This window comes from Zeus faber (genome assembly GCF_960531495.2).
Source record: "Zeus faber genome assembly, chromosome: 4".
Lineage (NCBI taxonomy): Eukaryota > Metazoa > Chordata > Actinopteri > Zeiformes > Zeidae > Zeus > Zeus faber.
In genome coordinates, this window is record NC_137191.1 from 15,249,244 (window position 1) to 15,270,381 (window position 21,138).

A 21,138-nucleotide genomic window follows, 5' to 3' on the forward strand; every position below is an offset into this window, starting at 1 on the left:
TCGTCAAATTGTTGGTGGAATAAAATAATGATAAACGATGATACACAACATGAGGCTTATCCCAAACACGACACTTATTCTCTATGGGCACTTTATTACCATTTGGCATCACAGATTAAAAAAAAAAAGAAACAAGAGCAGAAAGCATGACGAGGGCGACATAACTTAACAGGGCTCTGTACAAAATAGATTTCTTTTGTGTACAAACTAATCACAGCTGAACTAGACAGAACATTTTATTGTTATTACTTCGTTTTTACTGAAACTCTCTAAACTATGTTTTCATACACTGTCCTGTGTGGATCGGAAACGAATTTCCTTCGTTCCTTATTCGACCGCAGCGACGCTATTAACAACGGGGACCAGTTCGAGAGACGGACAAGAAACGCGCGGTTACCGTGGTGATGACGGGAAAACAAATCCACCGCGGAGGTTTCAGTTCTATTTACATCGCGACGCAGACGAACGAAAGCTGCTGCCGCTCCCGTGCGAATTGTCGGCGCGCGTACAGCAAATCTGAAGATTTTCTCTCACATATCGAAAAAGCCGATTCGACCCATAGGCAAAAGGGAGGCGCTCACACACACACACACGCACACACACACACACAGCATTCACTATGTGACTTTCCATTGCTACTCCAAAATGGAGGTGTGTTACAGATAGTAAGAAATGTCATTTTTTAAAGATATCTATTTGTATTGTTATTATTTTTATATATTTTTTTACACATTTGTTTTCTGCTCTCACTGTGTCTCACATTTCTTTATCCTGTTCTAGTTCTGTGTCTGGTTTATCGGTGGCGGACAACGCATGCATCAAAATGTGTCATCATGCTTCTAAAAACACCCTGCGTTGTTGAGTTGAACACATTTTATAGTTCGTCATTTCACAATAAACAGGCAAGCTGTGCGAGGACAGCTCCTAAAATCAGCTACCCAGAATTACACGGACAAGTTGAATGAAGCTGCTATTTCGATACTTGGAAACGTATTGGTTTTCAGGGAGCCAAGGGACCTTCATCTTCAATTAATTTCATTCCAATCCGTACAATCAGCACGACGTTTAATCATCGATTCCATTTCCACGACTGAACTTCCAGTTCTCCTTTTGCTTCACATTAAATGCAGTCACAATAAACTTAAAGTGCAAAAACTTCAGTACTCAATTGAGCAGTTCTCATTTTCAATCGGAAACGTTAAGACTGGAAAAAATAGAAACTCATTCATTCAAAAAAACAAACAAACAAACAAACAAACAAACAAACAAACAAAACATCTCATTTCCTTTGTGTTCCTTGGGGGTGGAGGTCTAGCTCAGGGCAGTCATACAGATGGCACGACAATAGTGTGGAAGATGCACAGACACGGGGGTGAGGGTGTCAGCGTGTGTGTGTGTGTGTCATGTACAGCGTCCAGTGTGTGCTACTGCAGGTAGCGGTAGACTTTGAAGCAGTGGTTTCCAGAGTCGGCCACAGCCACGTGGCCGTCAGAGGTCAGGGCCAGACCCTGGGGGCCGTACAGGGGGTCCGCAGAGGTATTTATGTAGGAGAGGAAGGAACCACTGCCGTCAAACACCTGAGAGAGAGAGAGAGGGCGAAAGAGAGAGGGGGGAGGGCGAAAGAGAGAGGGGGGAGGGCGAAAGAGAGAGGGCGAGGAGAGATCGGGGGTAAGGCTATCAGGTTTCATCAATTATTTTGTAGCTTTTTTTCACATTTCCAAATGAAAGTGTTTGCCATGTGTACATAGCGGTGGGAAAGAAACACCCCAAAATGAATTAAAAGTTCAACTTCCAGACGTAAATTTTAATTTTGTAACAAAAAAATATCTATTTTTGGTAAATACAAAATACATAGAATTAATTTTAATTTGGCTACTGCATGTATATATAACATTAGATTTTAGCGCTCGATATTATTTAACACCATTCATTCTACAGCATTTAGGTCATGTCAAGCGGTTGTATAAAAGATTTGCTTTTTTCCCGCTCATCGTTTCTCCCTCCGTACATCGGTCTGAACTGTTATTTTACTTGCATTTCTCACACCATCGCTGGCGGCATAACAGTTCAATTTGCGTTTATCTTTTACCATTTGCTTATTAAATGCACACGTGTCATAAAAAAACGGACACATTGATTACACCTTCCCAAAGGGTTCGGAAAGCCTGATCAAATCTTTTAGGACATTTTTTATTTTTTTGACACAAATAGGAGAAACCCATGGATTGACTGACGAAGACTGCGGAGTGAGGTGAACTCTGCAGGAGAAGGGGCCGACCTGTATCCTGCTGTTGCCCCAGTCCGCCACGATGATGTTCCCGTTCACGTCCACTGCCACCCCGGTGGGAGCGTTGAACTGCCCGTTGCCTTCGCCGTTGGAGCCAAACTTCAGCAGGAACTCCCCTTCTGTGTTGAACACCTATCCCCCCCCCACCCACAAAAAAATTCCCTTAAAGCATGATTATGTACTTTCATTTTCATACATTAAAATGTTGCCCACGGTATCTTTTCAAAGGGAAATCACAGGTTCCAGCTCGGATGCAGGAGGTTGATACATTTTTTTGCCATTTGGTGTTGAATTTACCTGTATTGACATAATACATATACACACGGACGGCCATCACTGACCTTCACAGAGTGATTGTGGAAATCTGTGACAATGATCTCATTATTGGAGTTGACGGCAGCAAAGTGAGGGCCTGGGTGAGAAACATCATTTGAGAATTTGACATTCGTACGATTCCTAAAATATCATTCTCAAATGAGAAAGAAAATGTTTGAGTGTATATGTCGCTTGTTTTCAGATGTTTTAGGATAGCGTGACAACAAAGTGGCACCAAGGTGTCTCTCTACGAAGGAAGGAAGGAATAGAGTCCTTAATGAGTTTCATAATGAGTCACGAGGCGTTTTCGCACCGCAGCCAGTTTTTCATAGTTCTGAGAACCTTTTTTTGTGTGTCAGCACTGCAGGAGCTAGGAACGTTCGTAGTCCTTACAAGTCCTTTTTGAGGAACTTTTTTTAGCCCCTTTCTCCAGGGCAGGGACTAACAAGAGGAACCTTCAGTGACAGAAGTGCACGGTGATTGGTCCGGACTTAAGTCCCCCGGACTGAGGACAGTCCACCCGGTCGAGTTGCATGCCTCTGGGTGCGGACCAGCCCACATACACTCAGCGGCAATAAATTAAAACCCATAAAAAAGCTATACAACTAGTATTTTTATTAAAGATGTATTTAATTTTCCAACGCTAATCGTATGAAACTAAAAAAACTCCCGATGCGAGCCTGTGCCTTACCAACGTCGGAAACAAATTTTTTAAATTGAGCCTTGTAGATCTAATATGAGTGAAGATCCAGCAACTGGATTGCTAATTTCTCGCCTCAAATCTGTTCACAAACAGATTTTGCTGGACTGATGAGGTGAAATCAGTGAACGTTAGGGAGTAAATACAACACGAAACACGGAACTCGTGCTGACACCCACTTGGCGCCTCTTCAGAGCTCCAGTGCGGTGCGGATACGACCAGAAAAAAAGAAAAAGCCATTGAAGTTATGTCGTTTTCGGGGGACCTCCCCAATTGCTAGTTCCCCTCAGGGAGTCCCCAGAACTGTTCGGTGCGAAAACGCCTCCAGTACATGCTACCTGTATGACTGTATTTGTAACGGATGTTTGGAAACACGCATAGATGATCCATGTACCTGCAAATTGTTTGTCGCCGTTGCCACGGCTCCCAAACTTGGTCACCAGCTTGCCATTGGGTTGAAAAATGAAGACGCAGCAAGCCTTGTTGTCAACTACGATGATGTGGCCGTTCCTGTCCACCGACACGCCTTTGGGGCCCATAAGCTTTCCAGAGCCGATTTTGGTCTGGGAAAGGAGGGGAAAGAAAAAAAAAAGCATCGCTCCAGGTGAGTGAACCCCGCCCCCCCCCCCCACCCCCTTTTTAAAGCGTTAAATACATCCCACGTCCGGCGTCTTCTCACCTTAAATTTCCCTTCACTCGAAAATATGCTGACCCACTTATTGTCATAGTCAGCGATAATGATGTCGCCGTTGGGGTGAACGGCCACGCCCGTCGGCCTCTGGAGCTGGCCCGGAGTCCGGCCGCGGATGCCGAAGCGGCTTTTGAATTGTCCGTCATTGGAGAAAATCTGCAGGGCACAAAACACGGTCCAAATCAGGCAAGCCAGAAGAAATAACCCCAACCCTAACCGCTGGTCTTTCAGCCCTGAAATATAATTCAAACAAATAAAAACTCCATCCTCAGCATTTCATTCCGTTACTCATTGACACCTTATCTTTCGCACCCGTTTGACTTTCAACAATGTTTCCACGGTGCAAGCAAAGCGCGCGGCAGGTGGGAGGCGCTCAAAAGGGGGAAAACCGAAACGCCCAGGACGGGCTGCAGCGCTCCCTGGAGGAACACGGGAAAGTGACGGGGGAGGAGAGGCGAGGGTTTTTTTTTTGTTTGTTTGATTTTTTTTACCTGGACACACTGGTTGTTGCTGTCCGCTATCAGCACCTTCCCCAGTGCGGAGGCGGCCACTCCCTGCAGGTTTGTGAACTCCCCTTTGTTCCGTCCTTTGGTACCTGGTAGAGATGAAACCGCCAAACCAGTGGAGCGTTTTATACAATTGCTGAGCTACGTCATTCAGGAAAGGCGGGTGTAGAATTTTCGGGTGCTTACCGATTCGGAAGATGAGGTCGTCCTCGATGGGGTTCTCTTTCCTCTTCCCCGTGCTGTACATGCTGGCCGGCCTCTTGATAGCCTTCTGCTTGACGTGGCCGCTCCCCGGCGACTTCAGCCTCTTCTTCACACCGTCCGAACTGGTGGAGACGTCGGTGGACTTCACTGCCCTGACGGTGAAGGGGCTCCCTTTGATGTGCTGCTCGTACAGGCGCAGCGCGAGAGTAAAGCTTCCTTCCTTGGGAGCCGTGTACAGGTACTCATACGTGCCGTTCTTATTGTCCAGTATCTCGCCGTCGGGCGCGCCGCCGTCGGGCGCGCCGCCATCGGGCGCGGAGATCTGGGCCGTGATGACGGCGTTCCCCATCTTGCAGAGCTCTCCGTCTTTGTCCTTGGTGGTGATGGTGACGGAGGTGGGCAGGCCCGCCACGCACTGCCGCAGCCCGGCCCCCGTGGCCACCGTCTCCGAGGCCACGGCGTTGGTGGTGACGATGGTGCCAAGGTTGTGGATGGACTTCTTCAGGCCGTCCGTCTCCACCAGGAAGTCCAGCTGGTCGTTCTCGCCGGGCCGCAGCGGCAGCTCCTGGACGGCCAGCTCGCTCAGACGCTCGCTCATCTGCTTCTTGACCAGGAGCACCTCGGCCTCGGTGCCGTGGCTCAGGGCCTGCTCCGTGAAGTTACAGCTGCTGTTGATGCCGTCCTGGCCCTGCAGCAGTGAGTCCAGCTGGGCCTGGAGCACCTGGAGAACATGTACGCACGCACACATGCGTGCGCACACACATGCGCGCACACGCACGCACGCACACACACACACACACACACACACACACACACACACACACACACACACACACACACACACACACACACACACACACACACACACACACACACACACACACACACACACACACACACACACACTTCATAACATCACAAAGGAGAAAACCTTGACTAGATTCAATACAAACTACAATAATAGTTATGTATGCGCTTAACTATTCACTTTTTAACTTTTTAATTGCTTGATTATTATTGATTGTCGGTTTTGATTTGGTTTTAGCTATTTATTTTCATTGGTGTATTTCTATTTTCAATTGTGTATTAGCTGCAATAATCACAGACTGATTGAGGGTTTCATTATATACTCGATATATAAACTATACTGTACATTGTAATACATATAATATATAGTATACTGAAGGCAACCGCAGTAAAGTATAATTCATTTTGTCTTAAATTAAAATAAAGCAAATCTTAGCAAATTTTATTCTCTTTATTGTTAGATTTTCCTGACTCAATGCAAAGCTAGTTGTAAACTATTCTATACAAATAAATATTAAAATTTGTTTTTTCAGCATAAATACATTATTTGTATATTCTTTAACAAACTCCCAATATTGCAACTGCATTCAGATGTGATCGTTACGGCACCATATGTGAAAACGAATCTTACTGCAATGCCTGTAAACATGATGATATTGAATTACACACAGGAAAAAAAAAAAAAACCACAGTGACCCACACACACAATGACGTATTAAATGGACAAACGGACTAAATGTACCCTTCACCAAGTGACACAACACACAAAGACTTCCTTCAAGACCATAGGATCTCCAGACCGTGAAGCACCAAAAGGGGAATGCACACTGAAATCCAAAAGCAAGCAGAATCTAACCACTGCATCATAACCACACCCTCATGCAAGGACGCAGCACAAACTTACATGCATCTGGCCGTCCCACTCTTCTTCTCGCACGGATGATGCCATTAAGCCATCTATCCTTGACAAGTGTTAAAATGTTTCCAATTGTCTTTATACCTCCCTCACTCTTTATATTATTATATTAAAAACAATAAAGCATCAGTGCTTTATCAGTGCAGAGGCTGAGGGTGGAGCAGATAAAAATCTCTGACTCGCATCCCTGAAGAGGAAATTCTATCCACAGTGTGTGTAGTATGACACACCCAGATCATCCGAGAACCAAATATAATAACATGATAAGTCTTCTGGCTCCATTCAGCTATTGTTTAACTTCAGCTATAATAAACAGAAAAAATGATAGAAGACATGGAAAGGAAGACAGAACAGCCTTTTAACCTCTCGCTCGGATCCCCAGTCTTTGAAGCGTGAGTGCATGCTCGCGGGTGGTAAATCATTTTCCGACCATGTGATGGAGCTCTCCCGGGGGGTTGGAGTCGCCTAACGCGGCCAAGTCATTGGTTCTCTGCTGCAGAAGCTTCCTGCTCTGCCTCTCTCTGCCCAGCTGCCACTCCCAGAAGCATGTATTATTTAATGTGTTCACAGAACAGACAAACTCTACTCCCAGCACACACCCACATACATCAGCAAAAAAAACAAAACTACAAAAAAACAACAACCAAATCAGTAGACTTATACACAAAATTTTGACAAGAATTTATTGTAATCGCGTATGTGGCATATTGCTAATTTAAAGTGTTCAGAATCAGTTTATTCCATCAGGTACATTTACATACACTAGGAATTTGTACTGGTGAGGTTTTGTAGGTTTCACTACAGACCATTAGCATTAAAAATCTTAACAGTCTGAAAAATGGAGAATATAAATAATAAAATAAAGACTGATGTAGAAATAAAATTTAAAAAAATTAAATATAAATTGTAAAATATACTAAAATAGCAAAAAAAATATACAAAAATGTAGCCAGATAAATATATATCATTGTGACCCATCTCTTGCTACACATTTTGTCAACATTTCTTTTTTATCTTATATTTCCAAATGTTCTATCCATCTCTCTACCCATCAATCCATCCATCCATCTACGTATCTCACCTTCTGCTTGAGGCCATAGTTCACCTCCAGCTCCATGAGCAGAACGCTCTTGCGGACATTGAGCGTCTTCTGCATCTCGTCAAACGTGCTGTGGATGTCATCTTCGATGGAGCTCTTCTGGTTGGTCAGCTGCTGCAGGATCTCAGAGAGCATCTGTAGGGATGAGTCAATCTCTGGAAGCCTGGGTTGGAATGGAGGGGGGGGGGGGGGGGTATATATAAAGCAAAATAAGTAAGAATCAGTTTCTCAGTATGTCACTGATATGACGGGAAGTGGATATTACTATGTTTTTCATCCATTCAAGTCTTTTAACGCAATTTCTTTAAAGGGGACCCATTATTAAAAACCCACTTTTTCAGTGCTTGTGCACATACATTTGGGTCTCTGATGGCCCTCCTAACACACAAACTGTGAAATATGACAACTACTTATCTATTTCAAAAAACGTGTGGTGAAACAACTGGATTGCTTATTTCTCGCCTCACAGTTGTTCAGAAACTGATTTTTGTGAACTGATAAGGTGAAATCAGTGAAATTTAAGGAATAAATACAACGGAACCCTGAAGCAAAGCTCAAATCCCATTGGTTCACAGAACTAAGGGCCTCAGGAGGGAAGCGCAACCCACTAAACAGACCATCCTGGAACAGGACGGTTTAGAGGCATGTTAGAATGGCTAGAATGCATAATGTGGTATTTTCAGAAAAAAAATGTCAAAAGCATGTTTTGGGGACCTAAGAGACCCATATTAACTGGTGAAAAAGAGCATAATAGGCCCCATTTAAGACAATTTTTATGCTCTTTGACATTAATTCTAATATTAGGCCCTTAATAACCCAAAAGATCACTAAATTCCTGCCGGTGCTGCCGTACCTTTTCTTGACAGCATCCAGTTGGTCCTGCAACGAGGCCTTGTGCTGTTCAACCACATCAGTCAGGGGCACCGTGGGGTGTTCTGCGTGTTCCCCACTCGTACACTCATGACACATGGCCGTCTCACACGGTGGACAGTAGAACTCCATCATCTGCCGGAAGGGATATAAAGGTTCCCAATTTAGACGTGTTCAAGTTTAAAGTTCAATGCAATATTAAATAATACAAATGGAACATGAGAGGCTAAGTTTGAAGAAAGAAATGAAGATTACAGTATAGTAACATATTAAAGTTATCGAACATAGTATGGTACAGTTAAGTACAGCAGAGTTCAAGTCATCATTACTGCATGTTATTGTGCATTGAAATTAAAATTGTACATAATATCAATGAAAATTCCTCCATTTATAGACAAAGTTTGAAGACAAATTCACATTATAGTACGGTACAGTGTAGTATAGTATAGTATGATGATGTGCCCGTATGTTGAATTATCTCTTTCTTCTCTGACCTTGTTCTTCGATTATACTGAACAAAAACAAGCCCATAGTGTGACAGGTAATCTGACACGACATAGTTAGGATCACACATGTAGCCATGAATTTGAGACTTAAATTATGTATGAATTACTACTCTGCATGTAAAAGGATAGAAGACAGAGGGGTTATATGGAGGTCAGGCTGGGTCCCTCACGTTGCCTCCATGGTTGGGGCAGGACAGCAGCTGCCCCGTGGCTACGGCAGCGATGGTGTGAAGCGCCGGCGCCTCCTGGCTGCACATGTCCCGCGGCCGCTGCAGGACGTCCATCAGGTTGGTGATGAAGAAGTTTCCCTGCAGCGCCGCCACACCCTTCTCCGGCAGGATGGAGGTCTGGCGGCAGACCGGGCACGACAGCGTCAGGCTGTGGGGCGGGATGTAGTTCTGCAAGCACCTGGAGGAGACGGGTGGAGGGGAAAAGGACACATTCATTTTACATTGAAAAACTGGGTGGACAGACAGGCAGACAGACAACATAAAACACTCTACAACAATAATAAAGATAGAAATAAATAAATGAATAAATAAATAAATAAATATATATATATATATATATATAAAAGAAAATAGTAATATATGGAAAAATGTGGAAATAAACAATAGCGAACTGTTCAATGTACAAACCTAATAAAAAAAATATAACCTAAAAAAATAACAAAAAAATGAATAGGAAAAATGTTGTGATATACAATATCTAATGAAATGAAGCTCGCAGTGAACCCTACGAACGTAAAGATGAGTACAAGAAACCCAACGATAAACATTTAAAGTAAGCCTAAAAAAAAAAAAGATAAAAAACACAAAAACAATAGAAAAATAAATCTAAAATTAAACAGTAAACAGACATTTTCTGAAGTAAGAAGTGGTGCTGGGTCGTGGGCCGGGTAGAGAAATACTGAGATGATCTACTGGACTACTTTATTGTAGGACTACATGACTACTGTAAATCATTAACTTACAATTTTAGGTCACACTGACTCAAAATGGTCTTCTGTGTTTCCTTAAACTAAAACCCAAAACAAAGAAACAATTATTTACAGTGTGTGTGTGTGGGGGGGGGGGGGGGGGGGGGGGGGGGACGTAATCATTTGGATAGCCGAAGAGAAAAGACAATCCGAGCTACGGCGTAAAGACAGATTGAGTTTTAATGAGACAGATTAAGGTTTTAGGCCATTAGTATCGTTAAAAGAATGATGAGTAGCTTCCATGTTATTCAAAATGTCATCATGATGAGCAAAACACTGCTGAGTGATGACAGCATGACAAAGTGGAGGATCCGTATTTGAAGGAAATATTATATGTTTGCCTCAAGAAAACAGAAGCAGTTCAGGGATAAAGTACCTTTGTACCGTTGTACCTTTAGGGGTACGATGGCTTGTCACACCATCAGTACGCTCATTGTAGCCTTGGCATGACTACTTGTTTGTTATGTTGAACCTCTGGTGACAGAGTTGGACCTCTCTGGAACAAAAATGGTACAAACTTGGTGCCACTGCACCCCTAAAGGTAAAACACTGTACTTTATGTTCTGAGGGTCTATGTTCAGACAGGGTGTGCAGCATCATTTAAAAATCATTGGATTGAGAAGTATTCGCCTACACAGCTTCGTTATACTGCACACCATACAAATCATACCCTTGAATCATACCCTAAAATTGTTTTTTTATTTTATTTATCACACAGGCTCCGCTCACCCGCAGTGGCATCGCTTTGTCATTTGCGTATTCCAAACCCAAAACATCCTCCAAACCCCTCCAGCACCGAGGCCTCCCGCACTGTCCACGGCAGGACGACACACCACTCACCTTTCGCAGAAGGTGTGCAGGCAGGGCAACACTTTGGGGTTCTCGTAGCGGTCCAGACATATGCTGCAGATCAGGAACTGCTTGTCGATTTGGCGCACCACAGGACTGGGAATAGTAGCGGCTTCGCTGGCCATCCTAAAACTCTGACATAGGAGTCCCCCTTCCGCTTACCCTGCACGCTGTGGGGGAGAGGGAAGGAATAGAACGTCAACACGCCTGAAGAAGCGTGTGGTGTGGTGTGTGGATGGGATAGTTTGAGCAGCCACACCTGACCTGGATCTAGGTGATTGGGTCAGGGTGGCCGCATACCTTTTGCTCATTGGTTGGGCTAACGAGCAGCAGGTTAAAACCCCCATCCACACACACACTCAGGATAGGAACCCTGTCATTACATGTTCGATCTGCTCATGGCTAATGCCACCTAGCCTCCTTTCTGCAATGAACTGATGTCTAAAACCATAATCTTCGGTGCCGGCGGGCCCTGGAATTGCCACTTGGGTGGCATGTGGTAAGAGAAACTGCCACAGTGGCACCTGAACAGGGACTCCGGCACAGGTAGGGGCACAGAGGGGTTGTCCGAAGATGCCCTGGAGCCACCAGCGCGTCAACGGGCGGCCCCAGCGCCCACCCTCTCCCGACTGGCAGCAGCAGCAACCAAGGGTCTGGGGGAGAAGCAGCTGCAGCAACCACCATGGGTAACCGTCTGCAGCTAGCTCCTCCACCCAGCAGCCCCCGCCGGGACCATCCAGCAGCCCAGCAGCCAGGCCACCCCGCCAAGCAGCCCCCCCAGCAGCCATGTCCGGCCACGCCGTCACAAGCCAGCGCAACAGTCCTCTGGGCCTGTTAATTTATTTGTATAAGGTATGGGAACCCTGTTTTAGAGTCCGGTGTTTTTATTATTTAAGGTATCGGAACCCTGGGTCAGAGTCTGCTCAAACATTTTTCATTTTTGTTCTCTGCTTGATTGGGGGGTAGGCTTCGGCCAGTAATTCTTCCTGGCCTCAGTTTGATGTTGGGATATGTGGGGATGGGATGGTTTGAGCAGCCACAATTGACCTGAATCTAGGTGATTGGGTCAGGGTGGCTGCATACCTGTTGCTCATTGGTTGCGCTAACGAGCAGCAAGTTAGAACCCCTACCCACACATCCCAGGGATAGGAGCCCTGTCATGATGTGTTCATCTGTTCCTGGCTAATTCCACCTAGCCGCCTCTCTGCAATTAACTGATGTCTACAACACGTTGTCTGTGCCGGAGGGCCCTGAAAACGCCAGTTGGGGGAGGCGATTTCGGGGAAATCTGCAGGGTGTCGTGGTCAAAGTGAAATACAGTACATATCCTCAACATGCTAAGGGTTCAAAGAGGTTAACTTTAATTTGTACATTAAAAAGTGGGTGCTGAACTATATAGACTCTCAGGTTGGTTGGTTGGTAGTTTGTTTTTGGTGCTATCTGCGAGTGGGGAAAGCAAACACTGGCAACCGGAAGGGGGCGCAGCGGCAGGAGATTGAGGTGACTAGCAGAGTGTTTAAAGGCTGCGGTGGTTTCACCTTACCATTTCTCCTGACTGCGAGGCTGGTCACGTACTCCAGACTGCAAGTATTATTCATACATTTGTCTTAAAAGACGAACGTGACATTCTAAACTAGGGCTCAATGTGGCCAAAAATGTTATCGCGACATGTTTTTTATGTTCGATGTTGATAATTATCGTGACATATGTTAATAATAATGCTCAATTTACAGTTTTAAGTGTATTCTCATGGCTTAATGTTAGACACAGAATTAAAAATTTATACAAAAATAAATATATTATACATTTAAATATAATATAAATATAATCATTATTGTCGCCTGAGAACAGAACAAAAATGTCCTGAATCTGATCATATGCAGGGACGTTTGGCGCGGACCAAGGGACTCTGACCGTGCCGGGCCAAATGTCACTGCAAGGTAGAGGGAGAACACTCGACTGTATGGGAAAAAAAAAAAATAATCCTAATTTTATCATCGATATTGTAGAAGATTTTATTGTGAAAATTATCAGTCTCTTATCGCCCAGCCATAGGTGAAACTAACGCAGCTTTGGTGACTTGACTTTGAAATACTCTGCTAATCACCTCAATCTCCCGCAGCTGTATCCCCTTCCGGTTGCCCGTGCTGGCTCTCCCCACCTGCAGATGGCGCCAAAACCACTCTGCACTACCACACTAACAATTCTAAGACAGCTACTTTGTATACTGCATAATGTGATAAGATAAGAGTACATTCAAATTATGATTCCGTATCATCTATCATTGTAGGTTCTTGCCCAATATGTTTTGGGGGAGAACCATATTATGAATCATGTTGTTGACCCACGTTGCTCGGTCTTGACAGGGCAGCCATGTCCGGATATATTGAGCTATGTTTTACAAGGCTGTGACCTTGGGACGGGGGAAGCAGTTCACGGAGTTTGGCTTTTATCATGTGAAGCAGGGGAGCCAAACAGGAGCTGGTTCTCTGCACAAACGGCAGCAGAGCACTCTGGTAAATAATTAATCGGCAGGGGAAAGTACTTCATAGTCTAGTATTTCTAATAATACACTCTGGATCAACAAACACCAAGGAAGCCAGTTTAACACTCCTGAGTTCAACCCGTGGAGGTGCCTGTGCAAATGCTTCAGCTAAATTGCCAGAAAAAGAAACAAGTCCTCCACAATATCAGCATTGAATCCAACTTGTGCCTTCATCTTTCATTTCACTCCTTCATCCCCTACTTTTCATCCTCCTTTACTTTCTGTGCCCTCTTGCTCTACCTATCTTGTTCCCTCGACCAGTCACCAGCAATAAAATGTCTCTCTTCCTCTATCTGTCGCCCACTTTGCTATTTTTGTTTTTTGGACGCTGACATGTTTCTGTTTCCTTCTAATTAACATATTGTACTAAACCAGCACAAATAGACGTCAGAGGAGAAAGACGTCAGCACATCGGAGACAAGATCAGAAGGAAAGTTTACAATATGGAAGTTCATTTAAGCACATAGAATCACAATCGGACAATTTGCATTAAAAATGGAGAATAACAAAACAGAATAAAAAGTGAAGTTTAAAATTGAGATATATACAAATAGCCAAAAAATACAAAACTGAATTAGCCAGACAAAGATGTACAAAATGTGGTACTATGCACAGGGTAAGTGATTGTAGGTATATAGAGGATACATTATAAATATATAAGTATACAGTATGAATTATTACCATGTGCTAACTATAGACAAGCTATTTTCAATTCATGTACGTAAACAGGCAACAACTACTCTGGTCTCCTGCATGGCACGCACCAACACATACGTACGACTGGAGCGGCATCAGTAAGTTAACAGCTCCGCTCGCCAGCCGGGGCAGATAAGCAGAGCGTGAAATATGGGAGCGACTACAGACGTGGAAATCCTGCAGACAGACACAACAGGACCCGAGGCCCAGTCATGACAGCAGGCAAGTCGCAGCGGCCGCCCGGCGCTCCGCTCTTACATAACCACGTCACTGCATTGAGCTGTCAGTGTCTGCACCACCACCAACTGCATGCTCGGCCACGCCGGTCCGTCTGGGTTTTGCTGAGGTGACCGCGTTTTGCAGGTTTGGACTCCAGAGCAAAAGTTTCACATGGACCCAAACATGAAATACAAATAAGCTGCGCAATATGCAATAATAATGCACGATGGTGAAGGGGTTAAAACAAGCCCTCGGAGGACCAATGAACAGGCGTCATCAACAGCAAACGTCAACACACAGACACACACACACACACCTAAACACTGTTGACGATGATGAGTCGAGCACACGATACCTGACGCCGGAATCCCTCCGCAACCTGTCATGAAGTTTGAAAGGAGCTGAGCATAACGCCATAAAAAAAAAAAGGAAGACGCCACCCTCCCTCCAGGTAGCGAGAAGACAGGATGAGAGGAGTTTTTTGTGTGTGTGTGTGTGTGTGCACATGCAAAGGGGAGGAGGGAGGGAGGGAGGGAAGGAAAGAAAGAAGGAAGAAAGGAGGAAAGGAGGGAGGGGAGTTCATACAGACTGGACCTCTAGCCAATCAATTCTCATCACGTATCTTCCTCCCTCCTCTCTGTTGCCTTTTCAATTCAGTTTTTTCAGCTCCCAAAGCCCTCCCCCCCCCTTTTTCCCTCTCATCCCTTTTCATCTCCTCCCTCCTTCTTTTTCTTGGTGTCTGGATTAAACGTGCTAGCTCACTGCAGCACCGCGAGTGTGTCGCCCATCACCTCCGCAGCCAAAAAAGCAATGAGGATCTCGCTCTCTCTCTCTCTCTCTCTCGCTCTCTCTCTCTCTCTCTCTCTCTCCCCAAATACATGAATGTGCGTGTGCCTAAGCTCCTGTGAGAGTGCATGTCTGTGTGTGGCCATCCTGCTGACTCACTGTGGATGCAGGAGGGGGAAAAAAAAAGGAAAAGCACAGAGAGAGGGATGAGGGGACAGAGCGGGAGAGGAGGGGGACATGGATAATGAGAATAATGAGGATGCACGGAGGCAAGGATTGTAAGGAATGGGAATAAAAATGATCACATTGTCGGAGCAAGTCTAATTCAGTCTACATCAGACATTTAATCAGTCTAAATCAGATATTTTGCTGATATAACATGCTGATATCCCTGTGCACAGACACATAACTGCACTGTTTCCTCGATTTGCGATATGCTTATTATTATCATGGATTCCAGGCCAGTTCCTTAGCAATGCTGGTCATGTAGCTGAAGGCCACACTGGATGATTATCATAGTAATCGGGGGGGGCAGCGGCTCAGGAGGTAGAGCCGTCTAGTAATCGGAGGGTTGCCGGTTCGATCCCCGGCTGCTCCTGGTAACGTGTTGATGTGTCCTTGTGCAAGACACTTTAACCCCCTAACTGCTCCCCGGGGGCCCCTACATGGCAGCCCACTGCTCCTAGATACGTCAGTCACGAGGATGGTAAAATGCAGAGAAATGCATTTCATTGCCTCAGTACTTGTACTCTGTGCATTGACAATTAGTTGAATCTAATTTAAAAATTTATGGGTGCCACAAAATGACATACTGACTAAAATCTGATAAAATAATTTATGCTATGCAATTTTTTCAAATTGTTGTCTTCGTTTGCAGAGGGTTATTTCTGAATGAATGAATGTGAAAAACAAATACCCTAATACTGTAACCAAATAATTGAGAGGTATATTGAGCGAAGAGACAAGTTAAACCGCTGGAGAGATTTTATCCCATTTTTTATATTCTTTATATTTTTAGATTTATCTGACTATCTCTGTTTTGTATATATTTGACAATTTGTTTTCAATATTTTTTTTAACTTCACTTTTGATTCTGTTTTATAGATATATATATATTCTTCATTTTTTCTTTTCGGACTGTTATTCTTTGTTTTTAACGGTAATGGTCTGTAGCATGACGCACCGAACCTCACCAGGACAAGTTCCTAGTATATGTAAATGTACCTGGCGGAATAAACTGATTCTGATTCAGATTCTGATGAACACGCTCCACTTCCTATGGGTAGGAGGTGTCCCGGGGAGCTGTCTCTCTGTCTGGCCCAATACCTCCACACAAAAGTCAAATGCTGACCTAGAATGGTCTGGGTGACGCCTTTGTATTTCTCCGTCCTTATGACACTTCTGAAGACACGCTTACACGCGCGGCCCAGAAGAAACGTGGCATCCACGGCTGTGGGTGGAGAAAGAGGGGGACACATTGATCCACTCCGGGGCCGACCCAGTGTCGCAGGCGTCAAGCGCGGAATTCGGATTAAGGTCGCAACTCGACTAATGAAGAGCTGCAGAGTGACACTCAGAGTGACACGTTTGAAATGCTGTTATCTATTTGATCGGTCTCATTAATACTGAACACCATTCATTCTTTTCCACTGGTCTCCCGAAACGCAGACCCTGCAGCACGACTACAGATTTTAGCTGTCCTATTTCCCTCCTCCTCTACTCCTTCTTAAGAGTTTTTATTTTATTTTAAGGAGCAGTCCGGTGTTCCAATTATTTTTAATAGGTCAGGGACGGCGGGAGAACAGGCAGAACAGAGGAGAGACAAATGATGATGGCGGCATGAAACCCAGTGCAGTGACTCTCCTATTCATGCAGCTGAAGGGGAACGAAGATAATGAAGGTTTGTGTGTTAAACAATGTGTTTTTCATCGGTCCTGGCAGCTCAAACACTATTCCAGTGACTTCATCCCAGTGTCAATGAGCTCACTCTGAGAGCTGGGTGGAGAGAAGGAGAAACGCGAGGGAGAAAGACCACATCCCGCGACCCCGACAGCAGCGCAAAAACCCATTTAGAGTTAAAAGCCATGAAAAATCTGAATTTCCGCGTCGACAACTATGGCTCCGACTCAGTGGCCACACTGAGCAAAGCAGTCCCATTGCAAAGCAGTTTCCACATCTGAGGTTTCAAGACCCTGCGTGCAGGAGTAACAGAACCACGGTGGTGTTTTTGGGCCGGATCGTCGAGCGCACACCGAGTGTCAATCAAGGATGTTTTTTTTTCCTGATACAAACTCTTGAGACGGAATATGAATCAGCCGGCGTTGACCTTGGGTCGGACGGCCTGGACGGGCTCTCGGTGGCGTCCGGGAGATCCCCGCGGAGGGGGGGCAATCCGTCGGAACCGGTGAAATCAGGAGGAAACTGCAAGGGACCGCCAAGGAGAACGCGGAACAGATCTTCCAACGCATTCCTGACTCCATCCCTGTGAGACTGAGATGGTCGAAAGCCCTTCTCGACGGAGAGGCTCAGTAAACAGCTTTGTCCCGACGTGGGAGAGGCTGCTGAAGTACAGTTGACGAAGAACAGCCAAGAACATGAACTGGCATCGACAATAAAGTTATTATTTTCTCGTCCATTCTATTCTATAAAGGCAACATCGATTCATTATTAAGGAAAAGGCAGACCGCTCCATATGATTTAGTCACTTCTGGTGGCAACTCCATCTGATCTATCCTGCTTGAGCAACCGCTCTCGAGACAAAGACAATATACGATGCGCGTTCTTTTCTACTCACCAGTGAGATGAGAATACAGCGGCGGGTCGACGCTTTGTAAAGTTTGGTTCGGCATAATGGCTTCAGTGGCCAGACACCAGCGCGAGCTTCCACTCCATTCTCCATCTCGCAGCTCTTTCCAGAGCACTGACCTCAGCTGTTTTCTCTCTCTCTCTCTCTCTCTCTCTCTCTCTCTATCTCCCACCCCCCTCTCTCTCCCTCCCTCGAATCGCCCTTCTCTGTAAACTACCGTCCCACCAACACGAAATGCCATGTCACGCTGCCAAGCGATGACGCTGCCAAGTCCGACTTTCCCCTCTAAAGTGTAAACAAGACACGAGATGGAAACCTACAAGCCATGGTGTACCATGTGACTCATATTTTTGCAATCATTTGACGAGCCCATTTGGTCCTTACGTGCACATTACTGGATGTTTTATCGATATTACCGTTTGTTCTTAGGCTCTCGTAAACAAATGAATGCACTTTGGCTTTAGGGTTTTGACACAATAAATACCCGATGGGGTCAATTGGCGCTGACAAGAGCCTGAATCACTTTGCTGCTGGGATTTATCACTATTCAAATAAATCAACTATACAAATAAATACTATATAGAGAGTCACATGAGCTCTGGCCATTGAGAGAGTCGAGTCCCCTCAACTTAAATGGACACCCCGAAATGCCCTGCAGTTTAGACAGACCAAGGGCCAAGGCGTCACCAAATCACTTTTCACAGTGCCAAGAAAGTCAACGCTGAAACATACGACACAGAGCTCTCTGGGTGAAGCATAAAGGAGATGAAACATGGACGTCACGCTTCGACCCGTCCCGTCGGGGTTCGCTCAGGGAATGGGCTGAACCTGTGAGGTTTCGGACTATAAACTTGAAAATAAACCGGTTCCCCCGATTTCAACCGTCCTGGTGGTGTGGGCCTGGCTGTGGAAAAGCCACAACAACCTGCACATAATGTGTGCAGGCGGCGTTCACCTGTTCGGAGAAATCTGTCACGTTCAATTGGGTGTCAAATCCCATTAATCAGAGAAGGATAATATGGGGGTAAGGTCCATTAACCCTCGCTAAAATAGGGAGTAAGAATTAAGTGAGTGACATGACAAGAAGGATGCTTCTGGGCGCCACGACTCCAACAGATCAATCTGGTCACACGACACTCCTGGATGCCAGGAAGACGAGCCATCCGCCAGGGCGTCGAAAAAAAACCCCCATTTTAAAGTCATGTAATAACCTGCGTTCCGTTTTTCCAAACTTACGGCGTGTCGCATGGAGCTTACCGGGCAGAATAACAGAGCGAGAGATCATTTTTTATTAAAGTTGGTGACGCTAAATCCAAGGCTGACCCAAATAAGGACCCTCCGTGATGAAAAATAATTTGCTCGAGAGGAATGGAATACGGTTTTCCAGGATAAACAGGCGAGTAAATACAAAACACTGTCATTGCATTCTGCACATTATTTTCTAAGACAAGGGGAAAATATTCAGAGGAGAAGTCTCCACAAATGGGGGACAGAAAGGCTATGAAATTGTAAAATAACAAAAGGGCGACATCAGGTCCCCGACACCCACTCTCTACAGACAAGGAAATAAATGCACAAGCATGCGCGCGCACACACACACACACACACACACACACGCACACACACACACACACACACGCACACAGGCACACACACACACACACACAGCTACATTTCCTTATCATCAGTCTCCAGAATGCTTCAGCAGAAAGTCGAATCATTTATACACTTGAGTTGGCTCTCGTTCTCCCATTACTCCTTCTTTGTTAAGAAGTGAAGAAAGGACGTGTTCATACAAAAACCGGGTGTCACAGTGTGCTATTGATCCGTGGATGGAATCGTTTCGATCGATGGCTGTGCTTCAGACCCTAACCCCAGAGGTGGAGAGGGGTGGGGCTTGAGACAGCATGGATGGAGGAGGGGATGTTCAGCCCTTCAACTATAATCTCTCATCATCCTGTGGCTGCTGGACGCTTCAGATTACTATGTGTGCGTGTGTGTGTGTGTGTGTGTGTGTGTGTGTGTGTGTGTGTGTGTGTGTGCGTGCGTGCGAGCGCGAGTGTGCGTGTGTTTGTGTTCTCAGACCAGACCGGATCAGACAGCACCAGAACTCAAATTAGAGACTAAGATGACCAGATGTGACGGGTGAGGCCACCGTTGGAAAGCGTCCACGCTGCACATCTGTCTCAGCAGAAATCCCGGGGAAACGGCGACGTCCGGTCAAGCGTCTCAAAGAGCGGAAAACACACGCGCTTTAACCAGGACGCACACAAGTCTCAGCCTGCGCTGGATGGTCCACACCAGTCACACACACACGCGGAGGGGAGAAAGCAACGTGTGATCAGATCTCGGGACTGGTCCAGTTATTCTGTGACATCGCTGGTTAATGTGTCCGATGAGGCGGCTAGACGGTGCGTTCCATGACCTCAAGGGTTAGGACAAAACCTCTTGTCGGTGTTTCCACATGGCTGACGCCGATTAAACTGAACAAAACGGTCCGTCATTCTTATTATGTACGTGTGTGCGTATACGTATATTAACATGCTGTATCCTACGCTTGCACAAACTTCTGGATCCACCTATGACCCTTCTGACAAAAATAAACAAAAAAGACTTGAGGCACATTTCATTTTGCACGGAGGTGATTACTAATTACGTGTAATGACACGTCTCTGCCGTGAGCACCTGTACAAGGTATGTGCGAATGAAGTAGAACCGGTGTTGCTTGTGCCTCTTCCCCGCTTGATGGTTACTTTTCAAAGGCAGGTTTCCGAAGCCGACGCACGTCCGACTGACTCGCCGACACACGCAATGAGTGACTGAGCGACTGGTGAGTGATGAATGACTACATTTAGAACACCAAAACGCCATTTCTCCAGAACCTGCTTGAAGCATAAATTCCCATTCATCATCAGCCTCGCTCATTCCTGGCTTCCATTCTCATTGCTAAAATCCCCCCCCCCCCCCCCCCCCAGCCAAAAAAAACAAAACACAGACAAACACACTTACTTCAACCCCATGGTGGCTCTTGCTCTCCTCTCTCGCTCTCTATCGCTCTCTCTCTCTCGTCCAAGTGAATTCAACCACGTTGCTGCCTGTCACTTAATCCCCCCCATCTCTGATATTGTGTGTGTGTGTGTGTGTGTGTGAGAGTGAGATAGCGAGAGAGAGAGAGAGAGTGTGTGTGTGAGAGAGAGGCCTGAGCTGTTACAATAATCCAAACAGACTGACGAAGCAGAAGAGGGGGGCGGAGCCTCCACGGCTCTGACCTATCAGAGAAGTTGGGGGGCGAGGCCACAAGTGTTTTGGTGTGAGTGTGTGTGCATGTGTGTGTCTGTGCGTGTGTGTGTGTGTGTG

The 21,138-nt window shown here is 45.5% G+C and overlaps 1 protein-coding gene across 2 annotated transcripts; it reads right to left on the reverse strand.

The window, feature by feature from the left end:
* Nucleotides 1-74: 74 nt before the first annotated feature.
* Nucleotides 75-20,847, reverse strand: trim2a (tripartite motif containing 2a). Of its 2 annotated transcripts, none has more exons than XM_079998643.1 (12): nt 20,791-20,847; nt 10,721-10,899; nt 9,072-9,309; nt 8,379-8,530; nt 7,508-7,688; nt 4,686-5,424; nt 4,485-4,588; nt 3,982-4,149; nt 3,697-3,865; nt 2,629-2,699; nt 2,279-2,419; nt 75-1,577 (listed from the first exon to the last, which is right to left on the reverse strand). In XM_079998643.1, the coding sequence occupies exons 2-12, from the start codon at nt 10,852-10,854 to the stop codon at nt 1,425-1,427; spliced, it is 2,250 nt and encodes a 749-aa protein (XP_079854769.1). In that variant the 5' UTR covers nt 10,855-10,899; nt 20,791-20,847; the 3' UTR covers nt 75-1,424. The 2 variants fall into 2 exon arrangements, with proteins under 2 accessions (XP_079854769.1, XP_079854768.1); XM_079998642.1 differs by lacking the exon at nt 20,791-20,847 and adding an exon at nt 17,770-17,896.
* Nucleotides 20,848-21,138: the final 291 nt, after the last annotated feature.